This window comes from Rhodnius prolixus, unplaced genomic scaffold (genome assembly GCF_049639745.1).
Source record: "Rhodnius prolixus isolate KJV_2025 unplaced genomic scaffold, Rpr scaffold_1, whole genome shotgun sequence".
In the NCBI taxonomy this organism is placed as follows: Eukaryota; Metazoa; Arthropoda; class Insecta; order Hemiptera; family Reduviidae; genus Rhodnius; species Rhodnius prolixus.
Genome location: NW_027411581.1, coordinates 39,537,565 through 39,559,072, shown reverse-complemented (window position 1 = coordinate 39,559,072; position 21,508 = coordinate 39,537,565). Strand labels below are relative to the sequence as shown.

General features: G+C 34.4%; 1 protein-coding gene across 4 annotated transcripts in view; it reads left to right on the top strand.

Annotated features, from left to right (window-relative positions):
• Su(var)3-7 (Suppressor of variegation 3-7) overlaps positions 1-21,002 on the top strand; it is a 49,419-nt gene extending 28,417 nt beyond the window's left edge. For all 4 annotated transcript variants that reach the window (XR_012461632.1, XR_012461633.1, XM_074139329.1 and 1 more), the window contains 2 exons: positions 18,233-18,434; positions 19,395-21,002. Coding sequence is in view for 2 of the 4 variants with exons in the window: in XM_074139329.1 (XP_073995430.1) it covers positions 18,233-18,434; positions 19,395-19,423 (231 nt within the window). In the remaining 2 variants the exon portion in view is untranslated. The remainder of the gene's footprint in view (positions 1-18,232; positions 18,435-19,394) is intronic.
• The last annotated feature ends 506 nt before the right edge of the window (positions 21,003-21,508 follow it).

Genomic DNA, 21,508 nt, shown 5'->3' with positions numbered 1-21,508 from the left:
CCATTAAGGGGTTATAGGCAATCAGAGGCGCAAAAAAGCCATTTTTTCAAATTTTTTAGGGGAAAAACGTGTTTACTTTTTTATTCGGGAACTTTTGCGTCATATCAGTCTATGTTTAAAGAACTTATTGTAATTTTTTCGTTACAAATTAATAATAATTGTACTAATGGCGAATGTTTTAATGCAACATGTCAAAAAAATGCAACCCTCTCGTGGACATATCTTGAGACTGGATCATCTGAAATCAAAATTTCGAAAAGATTTCGTTAGTAGATGACTTTATCTCGTACTTGACCGAAGGATTTAGAAAAAAAATGAATTTTTAATTTTTGGGACAACTTTAAAGTTTGAGTCTCGATTTTCACTAAAAAAAATTGACCATTTTATGTTTCTAACACAAGAAACGTATTAAAATAAAATTAAATGTAAAAGATGTTATGGTAAGAACTTATATTTACAAAAAAAATAAATAAATAAAATAACTTTAAACCTTGAAATTAAAAATATATATTCTTCAATTGAGCAAACAACTTCTAGTTACATAAAAACAGGATTATTTCTGTAAATACTGCAGACCTTGAGTGTCGAGATGTTGTTATCGTTACGTACGACTATCTCTTTAAAACAGGACAGCTAGTTTCTACTTGTCCAAATAAAATAAAGAAAGTCATAACAGAGCGTTGAACACTGTTGCCAACTACTGTATTGTTAACGCTAGCCGATACAATAACTTATAAAAATCAGTTGGTAGTTGCTACTTTTTTTGTGTCATAGCTGACAAGGACAATTCGCTTACCTTGTCAGCCGCGACAGAATAGGAGAACAGCTGTTAAAGCAAGCTCATTGGGCGCCCTCTAAACTAATGCCATTCTAATATGTTTGCAAATAAGTCAATCGAAAAAAGTATCTGAATATCGCAAAATGCTGGGAATACATCTGCTCTTGTTTTGTATCTACCTACGACACCTGTGACTTGACTTTTTGTGATATGATAAATAAAGATTAGCTGAGTGGATAGCGCATTATTCCTGCACGGAGATCCTGGGTTCGAATCCTGTTCTTTCTTGAGGCAGAAGCCAGCTCACTATTCGTTGACCTCAGAAGTTGATGTGCCATAATTTTAAAAATAAATAGGAGGTTTAATTCACCCCCTCTTGACACCAATTAGTAAACAAGTCTCAATCTTTATAATATGTTTATAACATTAACTTTTACCAAGTTCAAGGTTTTACTAGGTGGCGACCCATAAAGAAGAATAGTCGATCCAGTACAGAGCGAAGCTGGGAGATTCATGTTCGATAATGGTAAGCTAGCAAAAGCTGACTAGATCCTGATACTAGCAAACGTTTGAATCCGGCACTAGCTTCTACACTGAGCTTAGCTCTGTGTTTAAGCCTGTTTTTCATTACCTACCGCGGGATTGTGAAATTTCATTACCATAAACAATAAATTCTTTAATAATCTCGTCTATTTTTTTTCTATAATGTTTAATCTATTTCCGTTTATGGCTAATCTCAATAATCCATCAACGGCAAACTTATAAAACTATTTAAAATGTAGAAATAATTACCTCGTACGTTTTGGCCAACTTTCCAAAAGTAGTATACCTACGTGTTACCTCTACGCATAACTCTGTTCTCCATATAACCAACTTCCTTAAACAATGGCAGTTCTAATTAAGACGATAACCAAGGCCACAAACCTCATTATCCACGAATTATCCATATCTACAGATGTAGAATTCCGGTGTCATTTTGCTCCAATTTCAGATGGAAATTCCTCTATTTCATAAAATATTTAAAAAAAAATAAAACCAACTATCTGAGCAAGTTTTCATCCCTTCAAAGCTACGTTAGACTGCAGTACATAAATAATATTTTAGTAATTAACAGCACGCTACTATAGTAAATAGTTGCTAACGGCGTGGGAGATTCCACCACTCCCCCACAATAGTGTGGCTATAATTACTGGCAAATGTCGATGCGGAAATGCGTATCACTTACACACCTGCCCCCGTAGCAAGATTATTATTAAATTAGTTAAATAACATGTTGGACTTATCTTTAAGGAAAAAGCATTACCTGACTAGAGGGGATTCATTTTGATTGCCTGCTCATAGGAAATTTGGGTTTATAATTTTAGTGCGATACTATTCAGTTCCTCTTTCTAAAATAACCTGCCTGCTGCATTATCAACTTTTGACTGCAAACTCGCCCAGTTCGAACTAAAAAGAATCTAACCAAGAATATGAGTGATACGAGGGTCATTCAATAATTAAATAGACAAATAGATGTACGACAAAATTATATTATTCAATCAATAAAATTTGTTGTTTATTTTTCCAAGTAACCCCACCAACTTCTATGTACTTGTCTCTTTACCTTGATCTCGTAGCTAGTTTTGTACTTTTTTCTTTACCTCTTCGTTTACGCAAACCTTCTGTCACCGGACCAGAAAGATAAAAAACCGATGTGGCAAAATTAGGGCGGTAGTGGAGATAAGGTCGGAGCTCTCAATCCACTTAACCAGGGTCAGTTGTATCGTGTGAGGTGGAACGTTGTCCTGAAGAAGATGCATGTCCTAGCTCTGCCATACCGGACATTTTCTCATCAGCGCGGGCTTGACAATCATGTCCGAGTAAGGCTGTTGGTAGTGCATCGCTCTTCCCCCCCCCCAAAAAAAACACAGAAAATCCGTACTGCTATCCGACGCCAGAACGGTGCCCGTCGCTTTTCTTGCCACCCACGCGTAAAAAATTCGCCCGGTTCATACAACTACTGCCTTATTGTTTGTTTAACCGAGAGAATATGTCTGACAGTTGTACACTTTCAGAAAGTTAAACTCGGAACACAGAATCCCGTTCTTAAGAAGGACTGTCATCGAGCGGACACGCCATCATAGCTAAGACCTCGAAGGTTATTTTTACATAAACATTAATGGAACATCTGATTGACATTGAAATTTCAAAAATTTTAATTTCCTGCATTATGCTGCATTATTATTATTAACAAAGATAAAAAATAAGACTGTTTGATTCTATAAAACTATGGCAGATATGGAGTTACCTAGACAACCATGGTTTAAGGGAACTGCCACTAATAAATTGGTTGTTAGGACAATAAGCAAGCTGAGAGCGAACCACGCGGTGCGGATCGTATTTTCACAAGATCAACAAAACGTCCTCTCCTCTTTGCGTAGATTGCAATGAGGAGGAGGATTTCAAACATATAATGTACACGTTATGTAGTAGAAAGGAAACGAATATTTGACGACTTTTACAGGTATTTAGATGCACCATTTCGCTACGAAGACATAATATTCTCCACCAACATCTAGGTATGTGCTTAAATCTTTAGCAGAGCTAGCAAAAAAATATGAATGTTTTTAAAAGTTATAGAATGAATGCAAGAAAATGATTACAGAAGAATTACGTGATTTTAATTTCGGTTAAGCTACGAGTATAAGGGTGGCAGGAATATAGAGTACTGATCCATCCATTAGTTGTAAGTTTATATGTAAATAGTTGTATATAGTAGAGAGATGAATTTGTGAAGCGAGTATTTATAAGTAAGAATGGAGAGTGAATGATATTCTAGTGATAAGCACCTAGACGATGATGCTGGCTGTATGGCGGAAGCCGTTGCCAAAAAAAAATAGAAAGAAATGAGGAACTGATATTGCTGATAGCAAGTAGGCGGACTATAAAGCCCTTGTGAAATCTCTTCAGCTGGAGGAGGAACCAATACCAAGAACATTATCCTCTACAGAAATTATTGCCAAACAAGTAAATTAATTAGGAATACCTTTATCTAGAGCAGACTCCAGATCAATGAGAGAAGCTCCTAGCTAGCTGGCCAGAAATACTTTTCACTTCTCCTGCCAAGGAACCTTTAATTAAATGTAAAAATAATTGAACTTCCCGTCATAGCTTTTGGATTTTGTTTTTTCCGACCGTAGAATGTCAAAAACAAGCATGCTGTAGACAGATGATATTACTGATATTGTCCATCATTGCGAATTTTATCATAGTCGGAAATTGTTTGGATCAATTACACATTACAAGGTATTTAGTTCAGTGGAAAAATGTGTATTTAATTAATTATTAAAGAATTTTTCGTTTCACTTCTTTTTCACTTTCGTCAGTAACTGGGTACAACATTGAATGGATTAAAATAAACTTCATAAATAACAAGTATGGGTTTCTCTAAAATACTCGTATAACTACAATTTTTAATCAGTCATCAGAAGTCTTAAGACCTCATCTGTTTATGCATGCATTTATATGTTAATATGATTAACAAAACTTACAGTCAAGTTAAAGTTGAGGATAATGATTGATTAAACGACAAAAGATGCACTGTTCAGCAAGTACCCAACATTTAATCCATATTTCAGATCCTTAAGCTGGCCATTTTCATATGGAAAAGTGTAGTATCCATTTGTCTTAGACTGATTGTAATATAGAAGGTATTAGAACAATTTTTAAAGTGCCGTTTTCGCTCATTTTTGGTAACTTTTTTCTCAAAATCTATTAAATATAAGTTGTTGCAAAATAATTACAGTTATAAAGGAGGATTTGCCCTATAATATAAAGAAAATTTGGGAATTTTATCTTTTATAGAAAAAGAGAAAAAAATTGTCAAAGTTGGGTGTTTTTCAACGTTACGCTTTTTCGTGCAGTTTTTGACGATCAACCCTTATACAACTGTCCTACCTGACAGTTTTGATTATCCCAAAAGTAAATTTTATTGAGACGATTCTGCAATGATTAAATTAATGTTTACCGTAAATTACTTAATAAATTCCACCTAAACTCGATTATTACGAATATTATTCATGTTTTTACGTTAACTTGTCACATTAATTAATTGAGCAGATAGGTGTGGCCATAGTTCATAAATGTGGAAAAGCATAGGATATATGTTAACGAGCATTATGGCCAATTACAATAATTAGATGGCCTCCAGGATCAATAAATACTCGTACGTTACGAACATGACAATTCCATTTCAGTAACTAGCAAGCTGCCACCAATTTGGTAAAGTTATTAAAACAATCTTCCCGCAAAAATAAAAAATAAAAAAAAACCGCTTAAATCCTTTATAAGTAAATATTTTTATTTTTTAATTATTAAAAAAAAAGATTCGATAGGTCGCTTTCCGTGGAATAATGTTTTATTAAAATTTTAATTGTTCAAAGTTCTGTAATGAACAGGATTTTATTACTTTTTGTAAATTATATTGAATCGATTGATTCGAAGTAAGTAGCTGAGGAAGTAAAATAAACCATGACTAAAAAAATGCGGAAGTATGTAACAGAAAAAAGAAAAGATTTCTGATACAAAATTAGAAAAAAAAAATTATTTAATAAAGGGCATTTCTGTCCATAAGGAAAGGAGATAATCTACTAATTTTAATGAAATTCTACGGAATATTTTATATTTGTCGAGTAACTTTCAATTCATTTATAAAATTAAGTGAAATTAACAAGAAAACGTCGTTGGGCAAGAAGTCGGAAAAATGTAGCACTTTTGTCTATTTTTTACCCTACTAATGTTTAATAATAACAGTAAAAGCTCTTATTTTTACTTTTTATTAAAGAAGTACAACAGCTACTCATAATTGGAGATATCGGTTCTAGCTTGTGAAGATAATGTTATTTACAATGATTGAATCGAGAGCCCCAACTTGTTATCCTAAACCAGTGGTCGGCAAACTTATTAGCCAAAGAGCCAAATATGAACATAACAACAATTTTAAAAAAAATTGGGAGCCAAATCTGCTTGTTTAGTAAACTTTTATTACACTAAATAAGTAGTACACTAAATAATACTAAATTTCATACTTAATAAATATTTATTGATGCGAACAATGTGCTTGCATCTCCTTGGAAAGTTTGAGTAAGTCAGGTTTGTATGTGGTTGTTTTTAATTTTAGGCATGATTCCAAGTTCTCATCAATAAGACGACTTCTCAGTTTACTCCTGATAATGTTCATGCTTGAAAAAGATTGTTCGCATATATATGTAGAACCGAAAAGGGAAAGAACAGCAAACGCGAGCTTTTTCAGCTGATCGTAAGAGTCAGGAATACTATTCCAAACGTTGAAAATGATCATGTCTTCCTTCTCCAGGTCATTCAAAGCAGACCACTTGTGTTGTGAACTAAGATCACATTTTTTCTTCTCCAATATTTCCAATTCAACACAAAGACGTTCGAATTTAGAGCGCCATATCTCCTTGTTTTTTAAATCCAGCAATTGTATTTCAAAGCTACCAATGTCAATTTCAAAAGGAGAAAATTTCAACTCGGTTATCGTAGCATTAAGAGGATTTTTGACAAATGCTAAAGTTGCTCTGCTGTTTTTAAATTCCTGAAACCTGCTATAACATACGAACAATCTCAGCCGGTAGCTTGTACATGGTTTGTGTTTACGTTTACGAAAACTAATAAAATTAAACTCGATGTTCGTTACGTATTTTTACAACAATATAAAATTTTAATTACCTATCTACCTTTTAACTTAAACAAAAAATTATACATGTTCTCGATTTATAGAAGAATTTTAATTTATCAAAATAAGATGTAATTTTTTTCTTACCAAGTTTTTTTTTAAATAAAAATATTATTGCGCCTTCCGTGGATATTTGTGCCAGAGCCGCACTTAAGGAGCCAAAGAGCCACATGCGGCTCTGGAGCCGCACTTTGCTGACCACTGTCCTAAACTAACTTACGTTTAAATTCCTTGCACTGCTCTAAGGCTGTCATAACCCTTACCCAGGGTTGACCAAGTCTTCTATTCTAGGAGAGCATTAGCTTTTCAAGCTCATTGTTCTTATACAGGTCCTGCATTCCTGAGTTTCGCCTCCAGAAAGCTCACGGTGGAGTGCTTTCGTTTAAGGATGGAACAAAACAAATAGGCAAGAAGATTAGCTTATTAAAGTTATTAAAAGTAAAATGACAGAGATAATATAACTGTTAGAGTAAATCAATATTTACTATAATTTTACTGAAAATACAATTCGTTTAACAGTATTTGTAAAACTGTCATTTAGAGTGAAAATAACTTCGGTCAGAAAACATGAAGGTGTATCTGCATTAAAGGAAAAACTGGAATGGATTCATTCATTTATTCATTGCATTTACCCCTTTTAACTGTACATAACTGCATGGTCACTCTTAAATGAACAAGATCCTGCATTTCTCTATAAAACATCTCTTTCCTAGATCACATCCTTTTCCTAGATGCACAACCTTCTTCAAGTATTGCCGATAAGAATTCATCATCTTCTGCAGTTTGACGCAGCTGCATATTCTTCATATGCGGGCATAAAAGCTGAAATACAGTTTTGAAACTGACTCACCAGCCGTGTTCCTTATAATTAATACTCGTTCTCCGCTCATCATTAATAAAACAAGTAATAAAAAGGAAATATATGAAATAAATTTTTACTATAAACTAATTATTTAGGATAACCATTGCAATTCATTGTGCAAGATGCTTTGACAGAACATCAATTAAGTCGTAAAATATCTTACTTTTTTATACTAATCATAGTTATAATTAACTATATTCCAGAATTCCATTATGTATACCTAATAATTAGCTTTTTGTTTATCTTCTGTAAACCTTCTGAACGTAAAATATCATTCTAAAGAAAAATAATAAGAATAAATACAGTATAATGAATCATCTAGTTAAAAAATTATTACCGATTCGATCATTCATTACAGCTCGAGCCTTCCAGCTCGAGCCTTCCAGCTCATTGCTGTAGTTTTTTTTTCCGGCGCATCGACGTCTGTGGCCATTAGCGCCTATTGCTGTAGTTAATTTTCAACAAGTCGTTATACTCTTTTTTACGGAATATCTTTCATAAAATAAAATATTAACTCATTTTATTTTAGTAGAAAAATAACGTTGCCTTTTCTCTACAAAATATTTTAAATGAATTATTTTTTTGTCAATATATTCACTTCTTTTCTAATAATAATACTAGTTTTTCTAATAATACAGAGAACACTGCTTGGAGGCCGGCAGTACAGTAAAAAAGCTCTGATACTGACACGTCTTAAATTATAAAAGTAAAAATAACAGTTCTATATTTATCAATTAATTTGTTGATAGAAAGGAATGTTTAAACTTTATTCTATAGTTTTTTTAGAAGATTATTCAAAGAAATTCTGAAATTTGCCTGATAAGTTAACATAAAACAATATTATTTTAACAAACAATAGTTCGCAATGTCATTTATTTAGGTACAGGGTTCGATTCCCGAATTTAGTCCTTGACTTGTTATGAATATTTACTTTTATTTTTCAGCAAAAACTTAATAAAAATTCTATTAATTGTTGTATCAATGGAAGGATCTCTGAAAGAACTCACTTCTTTTGGAGATATTGTTGAAATAATTGCAGAGTATTCTTCTTAGAGAATGTGTAAGTTATTATCTGGAAATATTCACTGACAAACCTAATAATTCTAGTTGATCATTTAAGATGATATATCTTTGAACGGGATGTGCTCAACATAAAGTTAAGCTGACTTTTTTAAATTTACATGGAAAACAACACCCGTTCTTTATTGCTTCCACTCGTTGAGTGAAAGTAACAATTCTATTTACTATGTCAAATGTAAATAAATCAATTAAACCAAATTATTGATATTGATAAAGTTGCTAACCCAATTTAATGTTTGTAGCGGTTATTTTCTGCAGAGTTTTACTTTCTTTCATTTAGAAAATAATTACAGTGATACTGTGCTAATGTTTATTCAGAGAAATAAGATCAGGTTGTGAACATAGCTTTACAGTTAACCCTTTGATATAATGCTTTAAGTTATCTTGCCTCTTATCGTATAATTACCTACCTCTAGGTCTAATTACCTATCTACTAGCGCTTGTTCGGCAACGGTAACTGTTATAAAAATAATTCGCTAAATCTATGTGCGCCCTGGACTGATTGTAAGTTATCCCCTACCAGATATTTGTACTCATCTACTCTCTAAGGAACGTTTGATATAACTGTAGTCATAATATTAATTTACCTTAGGCCTTTCTTAACCTACAGGTTGCAAAGGTTAGGAATTCTAACATGTACGTCTTCCAATTCTATTCCTGTTACTATTGTCCACATGTTGGCAAAATATGTTCCTTTAGTATTACTTATAAAGAATGATTAGTTCTGGGATCTGAAGCTGGCCAACTAGTTCATTGTTTTCTCCCACTACGGCCTCTAAATAAAATAATGCCTATTTTTTCAGGCGGGCTTTACGTCCAACTACCTAATTAGGTGTCGTGGACGGAGGCGACTAGCAAAGGCACTTTACTGCAAATTTCTTTAAATAAAATCCAAGGCTTAGACCGGGAATCGAACCCAGTACGATAATACTTCTTAACTTTGCGGGCCTCGCCTCTAACCGCTCAGCTATCGTGGCGCCTCACTAAGGCTACTATAAAATTTGGTATTTGAAATATATGATCTGACGTCTCTTAAGCCTACTTTCTTTCTAAAATGTTTGAATGTTTGAATTCAGTTTAAACGTCATTTAGAAGTAGGCATCGTAATTTCAGTTAAAACTGTTTGTTTGTTCCCCTTTCCAAACTGGCTTAGTGCTACTGTACCATTGGCTGTACCATATCTTACAAGAACCTCTAGCTAGGACCTGGACCTCATTCAAGAGAGAGTGCCATTCATTCCTATTATTGGCTTTTTGGCGCCATCTTCTAACACCTGCCTTTTGTAGATCACTTTCTGCGTCATCTAACCATCTAATCCTGGGGCGACTGCTATATCTAGCGCCCCCAGTGTGACTATTTAAGACTTTTCTTAGAACTCGGTGATGGAGCATCGGCTCAACATGGTCGAGTCATCTTAACCTACCTTTTTCGATAAAAGAAACTATGTCAGGTTCTCCGTATAGTCTCTTGAGTTCTTCGTTCTTTCGGATCATCCATTTACTGTTAATATACACCTGGCCGAGGATCTTCTGCAACACTTTTCGCTCCTATATCCTAAGCATATTCTCGCATTCTTGAGTCATTTCCCAAGTCTCGCTACAGTACATCACTACCGGCCTTATGAACAGTAATTTTCGCCGGGCGTGACAAATTCTCAAAACGTAAAACTTTTTGTAACGCATACAAACATCTGTTTCCTGCAGTTACTCTTCTTTTTTGTCTCCTGTGGAGAAGGTATAAACTGAATCTGGATAGAATCTGATCTTGGTCTTCTCTTGGTTTATCTCCAGTCTTTTTGCCGCTTCTTCAAATTCTTCGAATGCTTGTCTATGCCATGTCTATGTCTAGCAAGCCTATGCCAAGTGTTGGGTCATCTTGTTGAATATGGTGCCCCCTGGTTCGTCCTTATGGCTCTTATGGCCATTTCCAAGCATATGTTGAATATCTAGGGGGAAAGCGGATCGCCAATCTTCTTTCAAGCTTTTGTAGCTGAGATGAGCTTAAAAGTTGAGTTAAAACTTGCGGTAGAGGATACGAGGGTAATAAGTCACGAGCCTTTTAATTATTTCTTCCTTTATTTGTCACTAACAAATTCGAAAATCGTAACTTTGTGAACAAATTAAGCTATTCTGGTCAGCGCTCATTGGCCAAAAGTGAAGGAGGCAGAAGCCTTACCTTTAAGGCTAAACAGCAAAGCAAAATATTTCTAAGATAAATCAGACATTAATAATTGGTGCAATCTTTAATAAGACGGACGTTCCACAATTATATCTCTTGTGCTCCAACAAAATCTGAGTGAGCCACAATAGATCAGTAGGTCAGAGTGGACTAGCTAGGAAGCATTGCGCTCAAAATATCCAACACCCCATTCATAAAAATTTGAAGGATTTTTAAATCTCGCACGAGCCAATAAAAATATCTAAATTAAAGTTATCTGACTGTACACATATACACACGATCATGATTGTAATTCTAAAAGTATTTTATATGAATGATGAAACTCCCTACACCAGAGATACGTCATAAACAACTGGATGGGTAGAGGAAGCTATATAGGAGAGAAAGAATAAGAATTTTTGGTCGTTCCAAGCGGCGACATGAGACGAAAATTACAAGGTATGAAGGTCGGAGCGATTCGTGCCGGTCGGGTCGCCTCGCTAGCCGCATGTGTGCGTGTGTCTGTGACTGTGGGAAGAGAGCGATGCTTCTCCCGCCCCCGCCAAGTGCACGGCTTACTATATTAACATATTATACACTCCGCTCACATACTATTAGCTGGCCATACCGTCACTGGCAAATAAGATATATATACATATAATATATAAGATATATATATATATACCTTCTCCAAGTTTGGTCTTTATATTATTTTAGGGCACCCACACTCTTTGGTCCTGTGTATACAACACACTACTAATTCATTCATTCTTTGGAATATGTAAATCTTGAAATTTTACTTTCCTTCGTATAATTTAAGTATTAAAAAGAGATCTGAAGATGGAGGTATTCCAGTTTGACAAATAAAAAACAAGTCCTTCAAGGCACATGCCTTTACTCGTAAGTCATTTATTGTCTCAGAATACAAACCATTCGTAAACCATACAAAAGAAGCTCTGTGGCTGGAGGACTTTCTATGCTCGATGCAGACCATACTCTGCGATTTCTTTCACTATGGATTCATACTTCAAAAAAGATGCGTAGTCCGTTCTTTGCTTTACCACTGTTATAGACTTTCATCTTTTTTCGTGACGATTATTAAAACTCTTTATTTGTTTGATTTGGCATTAATTGGTGCCAATATCTGGTTCAATGAACTTGGAGCCTTTTATGGAAAAAGTAACACTGCCTACACTCAATGCTAGGACCTCCGACCAGCGCCTACCTATGTGACATCACTTTACTCTTTCGATCTTTATAGATCTATTGTGCTCAACTGGGCAAGAATTTTCCTTTAAGGCAATTCTTCCAAATTAACATTTCTAAAAAAGTTTAGAAACCGGGAATGTCTCGGAAGGTACAATATCCACTGCCAACATTTAGACTGCCCAGACATTCAAAACGGCATTTCCACATCTCTCCGCAGAATCTGTTTTAGGCTAAGCTACTTCAGATGGCTACCGAATCGACAAGTACCCGAGAGATACGAGGGTCGTTTGAAAAGTCCGTGCAAAAATAGAAACTACTTAATTTTTTGGGGTAAACCTTTTTTATTTTTCAACATAGTCTCCTTTTAGGCTTATACACTTCGTCCAACGCTGCTCTAGTTTGTTGATCCCTTCCGAATAATAGGATTTGTCCAAGTCTGAAAAATAGCCATTCGTTTCTGCAATCACCTCCTCGTTTGAATAAAATCTTTTTCCCGCCAGCCATTTCTTCATATTGGGGAACAAATAGTAGTCCGAGGGAGCCAAGTCTGGAGAATAGGGGGGATTTGAAACGAGTTGGAACCCTATTTCCATTAATTTTGCGACCACAACTACTGAGGTGTGAGCTGGTGCGTTGTCGTGATGGAAAAGGACTTTTTTGTGGGCCAATCGTGGGCGTTTTTCTTGCAGCTCGGTTTTCAAACGGTCCAATAACGATGAATAATATGCACCTGTAATAGTTTTACCCTTTTCCAGAAAGTCGATGAGGATTATTCCTTGCGAATCCCAAAAGACAGTCGCCATAATCTTTCCAGCCGAAGGAACGGTCTTCGCCTTTTTTGGCGCAGATTCCCCCTTGGTAACCCATTGTTTAGATTGTTCTTTGGTCTCAGGAGTGTAGTGATGTATCCATGTTTCATCCATAGTGACGAAACGACGCTTAAAATTCTGCAGATTATTCTGGAACAGGTGCAAACCGTCCTTGCAACACTTCACACGATTTCGTTTTTGGTCAAGCGTGAGCAATCGCGGCACCCATCTTGCGGATAGCTTTGTCATGTCCAAATGTTGATGCAAAATATTATGTACCCGTTCATTCGAGATGCCCACAGCACTAGCAATCTCACGCACCTTCACTCTTCTGTCATCCATCACCATATCATGGATTTTATCAATGATTTCTGGAATAGTAACCTCAACAGGGCGTCCAGAACGTTCAGCGTCACTTGTGCCCATATGGCCACTCCGAAAATTTTGAAACCACTTATAAACTGTTCTAATCAAAGGTGCAGAGTCACCATAATGTTTATCAAGCTTCTCTTTAGTCTCCTGAGGCGTTTTGCCTTTCATAAAGTAGTGTTTAATCAACACACAAAATTCTTTTTCGTCCATTTTTTGAAAATCACTCGACTTCCTCAATTCAAACGAATGCCAAACACAAAGAAATAGACCGATCTGGCTGAAACTTGGTGTGTGTTCTTCCAAGAGATGCTACTAACTAAACATAACCTCGATACGCGCCAGTGGTGCTATCTCTCTGACTTTGCACGGACTTTTCAAACGACCCTCGTAACCCGTCATTATATATGTTGCCAACAGTCTGTCGATGAAAGTAAATTTCTCTTTCGTTTACAATTGCCTGGTTTGACATTTACCTGAACCAGTCATTTCTGAATGATTCGGGCTCTCACTGTACTCGTTTTATTTATCCTCTTCTCCAGGATGTTTCCTCCTTCTGAAAAGAAGCCTAGAAGAAACAATCAGGATAAATCGGGACAAATTTTCCCCATTCTTTACGTTTTTACGATGACTGCGGTCATCTAGAGGTATGTTCTTTGCTCGGACTGAGATGGTACATGTCTCTCTACCTGATTCGCGTCCAACCAATATCTCAACCAGTGAGGCAAGGTGGAGCCCCAGGTTTTTAATTGTAATTAAATCAAGTCGATCTTGCAATAGCTCAACACCACATTTGGTTTGGTCGCACAGAGAAAACTGTAAACCATTTCTAACTTCCATATAATTCTTTGTAAATTGTAATTAGTATTAATATAAAATATTGTTAATACTGAATTAATTACTTGCAATCATTAAAAATGGAGTTCAATTAAGTTTACAAAGGAAGGATTTATTGTAGATCCTTTTAGAAAGGGACAATTTTATTATTCTTTTCTACCTTCCTTTCTTCTGACTGACTTTTCTTTTGTCAATAAAATGTATATTGTTTTCTTTGATCATCCACTTTCATTGTAACCTGACAAGTGGATGTTATAACCTGCGAGATATCTAGTAATCAAATTAAAATTTTATTAGTGAAAGAAGTTCCCTAGATTATTTCCCATTTTTATTCTCAATTCAATATTTAATTGTATTCTTTGTCTTCATTCACCCCCTCTCTTGTAAGACCTAACGAATGAGTGGCTGTTGCTCAGTTATTATTTCTTTCACAACACTCTGCGACTCTGTTTCTATCGCGCTAAATAATTCTTAAAAAGAAATCAATTATAGCTAAAAAGTTATTTAAAATAATAGCATTCAACGTAGTTTGCCAGGATGGTTTCGATCAATACTTAATTCTACTATCCTGCTAGCTAATAATTAAAAGCTCAATATAAAATTCTATTACTACTGCTTTACTATTTTATGAAATGATGTGGTAAACGACTCTAATAATTTGTTACCACAATTCTATCAGTAAACTCCTTTATTGAATTTCAAATACTGAAATAAAAAGATGGATCTTTGAAGGTCTAGAAATATCTTGTTCGGCACTACATACATGTTAATTTGTTGCAGTATGTTTGTATGTAGGTATGATATGTATATGTTTGAAGTTGTTCAGACTTTCGTAGCATTATTGTCAAGTTTTCTGTTTGCTCGTTAGTGATATTGCCCCAGGTTTTAGAATTGCTGGTTTCATATTAATCTGAACAGGGGAAAACAAATTGTTTTCGAATAATGCATTAAGACAATATGAAAATCGAGCCTAATGGAAGTGGGAGAACCGGTCATGTCCGATTTTCGGCTACGCTGATGATATCACGTTATTTTGGGAAGAAATGAAAAACACTGAAAGAAATATTTACTGACTTTGAGAGAGAAATCAATTATATTGGTCTGGCAATGAACGAGTCGAAGACCAAGTACATGGTGGTATCAATATCCGAAACAAGGAGTAGTACACATAATCTGGTTATCAATAATTATACTTTTGGAGCCGTTGAATGTTTCACATACCTTGGAGCTAAAATAATCATCGAAAACAAGGTTAGGGATTAGATAAAGGAAAGAATAGTGGCTGGTAACAGCATATCACTGCCTCTTTAAGTTGTTCAAACAAATCGACTCTTTTATCGAAACCGACCAAATGAAGCTGAACAACTCCCTGGTTAGAGCCATAGTTTCCTACGGTGCTGAGACGTGGAATCTCAAAGTAGATGACCAGGAGTTTTTGAAAATTTTCGAGAGGAGAATAATGAGACGTACATTCGGACCAGTATGTGCGCAAGGTTCTTGGCGGATTAGGGCCATCAAAAAATTGGACGACCTGATGGCTCATGAAGATATAGCATGTTTTTTTTGTTCAAATTAAGAAGAATAAACTAGCTTGGACATGTAGAAAGGCTATAAAATGATAGGATGGTCAAAAGAATAACAAAATTGTTTTCGAATGGACTTTGGGAATTTGTGGACAAAATATCCAAGCTCAATTTGACATTCAATCAACCTCCATTGACCGGAAATGCGTCATAACGATTTTTTTCCAGTTTTATTCATTTTTAGAGCGAATGTCTCAACCAAATTACCTTACACTTTACAGATAACTAATTCCAAAATTGAAGGTCTCTTAACTTTTACTTGCATCATGTTGCAACTTTTCGTTTCTTAAAGAACAGCAGCCTTCGGCTAACATTCGATGCGCTACACAACATCATTCCATTATTTGGATTCACCTACCAGCTCTTTTCTTTAAAATTTTAGAAAATTTTATTCCATGAAATGAAAAAAAGGAAAATCTTATTTGAACAATTTTTGATTGTTGAGTTATGGTAGATATACGTGTATATACTCAAAATCGGAAAATATGCCCAATTGCAATACTTTTTTCTTTTAAAGGGAGTAAGAAAAAGTAGTACCGACACAAGTCCGTAGTTCGAGTGTAGAAACTTGAGTAAATTAAGAAACGACTTTAAAGCCCAGTATTTTGGTCGATTATCCGATTAATTTGAAATGATTTGAGGAAAACCTCGGCCATACTTTCGGCCAAATTCAGAACTTATTTAAACATAACCTGCAATTTGCATCCTTAAAGAAAAACAAGAAGAATTAAAACTTAATTAATTCAGAAATTAATAACTCCTTTTAATGAATTGCATTATCCGTCTAAAAAGGTTTGAATATACTTTCATATTGTAACTAAAAATAAAAATTAAAAATTAATTAGATATTTTTGAGAAGAATGCTGATCTTTTTTCTTTCTTTATTTTTTTTAATTTTATTTCTGGCGATTTCAATTATTTCACTATTTGAGTATATTATAGAACAAACATCTTTTAGTAGAACAATATGTACAGTTATTATAACTAATGGTCGATTATCTAGTGTTATTTTATAAATGGAATATGGAGTTAATTAAATAGTCCGTTCCAGTATATAATTTACATTCATAGTGTGGTTCCGTCAGATTATGTGAACATAAGAGTTTCAGATATGTTCTTCCAATAATGGTTATTCAATTATTAATTTAAAAGGAGAAAAAGAAGAAGATAAGAAAAAAGAAAACATCTGTTCTATTAATAGACAAGAACGTGATGGGTGGTAGAGGCAGAGAATACTTTTGCTGGTAACGTTTATGGTGTAATTGAACGTTACGATGACCACTAGAGAACTCTATTCTATTCAGATTGCAGGAAATATAGGTCTGCCTCAACAACAATCTGCTAATTAAATTTAATCTAAATAATCACGTTGGAAATCACCTACTAGAATTAAAAAACAAGCAATGACAAAACGTGTAAAACTTCTGTACAGACTACTTGTACTCGCACCAAAATGCCCATTGAACTCAAACGTTTAATATACAACACTATCCTAATAACCTATGGGGTCTTAAGGACTGGAGCTTTGGGGTTCCGCCAAGCCTACAAACATACGTACAGTACAAACATTTCAGTCAAAACTACTCCGACAGATAGCTGACGCTCCTTTCTACGGTGACTAACCTCACTCTTCACACCGATCTCAACATTCCCTTCATAGACCAACACGCTAAGACAAAATATCAAAAGTTCCATACTGCTCTCTCCACTTGCTCTAATCCTCTTGTACTGTCTCGCGCCTCCTTTGTCACCCCTAATATTCCTCGCCGATTGAATCGCCATTGGCCCCGCGACTTCCTTGCAGCCTAAAGATCTGAGGATCATTATATCCTGTAGAGAGTGCTACCGCTGGGTAGTTTCTCTCCTCCTGCCTTTCATGCATCCATTTATCGTATATATTCCTTTTTACTTATTGCATTGCATATAAGTCCGAGTGTGCAGATTGTAAATAACTAAAAAAAGTTTTTAAAAAAAATTAAATAAATATTTTTTGCATGTATAAATTTCGCCCATTTTTAGGACAATACAAATGGGAGCAAAGATTTTTTACTTAATTTCAAGAGGCTGATTATTAACTCGGTAACTACGGATCTAACTTCGAAATTCTAGTAGATATATTAATTACTCGACTAAATGAGAACAATTATATCAATTGGCTTGATATTCTGAATGTGAGGGAAACTGTCATCCTAGAGACTTAGTTTTAACATGTCGATAAAGTTCTTAATTCTAGATAGAATTCTGAGCTTGAAAAATATTCAGAAACCAGAAGATCCATTAACTGAATGGATTTCTCTCAATTCTAAGATTTTTTTTTTTTTGTAAATGCCTTCTTGATCATCCCCAAACTTCATGTACTTCGTATTTTGATCAAAAAACTTTATTTGAACGAATTTTCGAATGAACAGAAATCTTTTTTAAAGTGAATAGGTTCCTTCTAAAGTTCCATGTCAGTGCAATATCCTGTTTAACTATTTAGATAATTTATTAATTTTTAATAATATGTTTTAAAACTCAAAAATATAAGTTAAGAAAAAATCTTGCGAAATTTTTGCGTAATATTCAGAACATTCTAATAAAACTAGTTTGTCTAATCGTCTTTACACGAACAACTAATTGTCTTTCGATAATTTGCCAAATTCGATACTTGTTTAAAATTAAGACCGGCAAAAAATTTGTGGAAATTTTAAGGAAATTTAAAAATCTTCTTTTTATTAATAATTATTAGAAACAATTCCAAGATGAGATTATAATCAACTATCATTCAATAACTTTGATTGGATTGATAAAACTCAACTGTTTTCCACCTTTCAGGAATTCAACAGTACACTTGGACATGTAGAAAGATTACCAGATAGTCAAGGGTTGCCGGAAAGAGAAAAAGAGGACACCCAAGGAAATGCTGGAGTAAAGACTCAGAAGATGATCTGTCTAAAATCAAAAGCTCAAGACAAGAGATACTTGGAGGGGAATAGTCAGGGTGCTCAGAGTCCACTATCAACTGTAGAGCAGTTATGTAAGTAAGGAAGGAAGTACTATTCAATAATTATTGGCTTAGGTAGGAGTAAACTCAAAACTGGTTATTTCAATGAAATTTGACTAGTTTGTGTTAAAAGGCATTTGATGACTTAGGGGCTCCCAAATTATTTCTTGACCAATTTATAAATCCTAAAATTATATTTTAAAAAATCAATAAATGAACCACGTTCTTTAATATCCTGAACGAATAATTTTTTATCGTCATTATGAAGAAAAAAGTTGATGAAAAGAAAACTGAACATAAAGGAAAAAGAACGTGTTGGTTCGGATGAGGAAGAGAAGCTCCTGCGAGTTCCTTCCAGGAGAGTAGAATGGAATTTCGGTAAAAATTCTCTTATTTACTTCAGGACGGGAATTTCCAGTTACTTCTGACCTAAACCACTTTCACAGTTGATAGCTCTTACTCCTAAGCAAAGGACCCTGATTAAATTTTCTCTCATTATTTATATAGAATTTGAGATTTGAAGATTTTTGTTTAGTCCAGGTATTCTTAAAAATTGTTTCATAGAAGCCTCTAACATTTCGTACAGACTTTCTTCACAGAATAATGGTTTTAATCACATAAATCATACCTTAAGATTTGTATTGAAACTACTTATTGTAAATAGAAAATCTAATAACTGTGATAATTGCCTTTGCATACAAATGAGTCAATTGATGTGAATTCTGCGAGTGGCGAAGCCATTCATTGATGGCTTTTCCGACGTTGAAATGGTACTTAGGCACAAGGGTTATCCCTAGTCCACTTCGTGTGGTAGAGTAGGGCTCATAGATCGGCTATGAGAGATTTGTTACGTTTAGCTAACGTTAACAGTTAACAGGACCCACGAAACGTCCAAAATTCAAAACAAAATTTACAGTTGTTAATAACTATAATGTAAACAATTGCAAATTATTGTTTATACCAACAAATTAATTGCATTTTAATTTTTTTCAGTAAAATGGGACCCACAGCCCAGAAAATGATCTAGTCCCCAGATCGAAAGCGTGGCATCAAAAAACAAATCTATGTTGGCAGTAATCTTTCCTCTTCTTAGATTAATGAATCAGCCATCAAAAAAAGAAGCTGAACAGCATTCTGTAAAGAAATTGGAGGTTTATTCTGTAATCCAAAGAAAGAATCCTGATAAATCTACACCACTTGTAACGCTACGAAATACATTACTAACGAATAATACAAAATAATTTACTAACCAAAAAATAAATGTAATTTACCTAGTAGAAAATTTTGAACTTACAGATGGAATACGCTTTACGTACCATATTTCCTGGCAGGTGTGTTGAATGGTCTGTTCCGACAGTGGCGTGCGTGTCGGTAAATTGCTATTCATTTGATGTCGTGCGGTTATCAAAAGACAATGTCCTCATCTTTGTTAATACTGTTTTTATATCAGTTTTTTTTTTTTGGTCTAGATGTTTTAGGTACTATAAATAAAACTATTAGCTATAGTACGGTGCTAAGTTGAAAAAAGATTTTATAGCGATATATATCAAATCAAGAATTCAACATGAAAAGTACGTAAATAGAAGTGATGTTGATTCCTTTCAAACAGCTTTATCAGATGGATTCTAAATTCTTCTAAATGTCGTATTTCATCTTCAAGAAATATTGAAAGTACTCGGAAAAGATCCAAAATGTAAACAGAATTGGATGATGTTTAATACAAAAATAGATTTTATATGAAGACTTCCCCTTTCAGATTTCAATGAAAGTGCTCGTTTAAACTAAATTTTGAAAAGGTGTTAGAATTCAAAACAAGCGTACTAATTATTTTTGAAGGTAAACCTTTGTGAATAACCTGCATCCTGGAGGTTTCTGATTTCAAACTAAATAATTCAAAGGAAATAATTGCTTGGCTATCTCCCTTTAATCAACTGGTAAATAGGTAATTTCAATTTAGAAATTGGGGAAACAAAAGAAAGCACCCACGGCTATCTCTTCCTAAAGCTTTCATCCTCAATAATATCAACTCCAAGCACTATCAAAGAAAATCGTGATTACTGAAAGAAATCGATGAAAAAGTATTCTCTACAGGAGAACCAATTTATTTTTTAAACTACTTATTTTAATTAGTTTAAAAATTTATTTTTTAATTTTAGACGCATCATGAGGTCATAGAGCTTTTTGTCAGTGCACAGTCGGCCTACGGACAATACTTTCTCTTTATTGATAACACAGAAGAGAAAATTGAATTAATTATTATTACATCTTTGAATTGAAGTTTATACTACAAGCGCCACTTAGCATGCAAGTAAATCAAGTTACTGATACGATAACATGGTATCGATCAATGATATGCCATTGATGGCTGTCCAATGAATCGATTACTGACCTTTCTTGCTAAGTAAATTAGCAACGTCGTCTCAGTTGGCGGTTGGGGTAGTCTGGAAGTTGCAAAGATGAAAGCTGGGGTGTGCGGAAAGGCGAGATTTAAATTTTATAAAATAAAATAAATATTCTAAATTAATTTTGAATTTTAAGTTGTGTAATTTGAAATTGAACTCGCATAAATAAGTACCCTGGAGCAGAAAGTATTTTAAATATAATTCAGATTTCTAAAAAATGCTTTGATTTTTTTAAATCGGGTATTCCCGAAGAAAACTCCAAATTGTGTATGAAGTTGACACAAAACAATACGAAAGGAAGAGAATCTAATAAATACATTCGGTGAGAAACGATTTGCTTTCTCCTAATTACTAATTACTTACAAGTTAAACCAATTGCATTCACTTTTGCCTTATTTTTGTATTGTTTTCAGAATAATTAGCTGTTCTGTTTTAACATCAGAATTACAATAGCAGATTACTCTGGCGGTTTTGTTGGTCGACCTCTACAGCAGCAACACTGACTGACATGTGTCCCATTTGAGGATATACGTTTTTTTTTTGTTTTGTTTTGTTTTACTTGTTCCAACAGATGCAACGCAGCAGATGACAAATTAAAGAGGACATCGGCCATACGTGCACTGAAGAAAGAACGATTGAAAGACAGAGCCAGAGATAATGTGTAAGAGAAAGAGAGTGAATATAGAATTGAATCTTCTAGCTGTA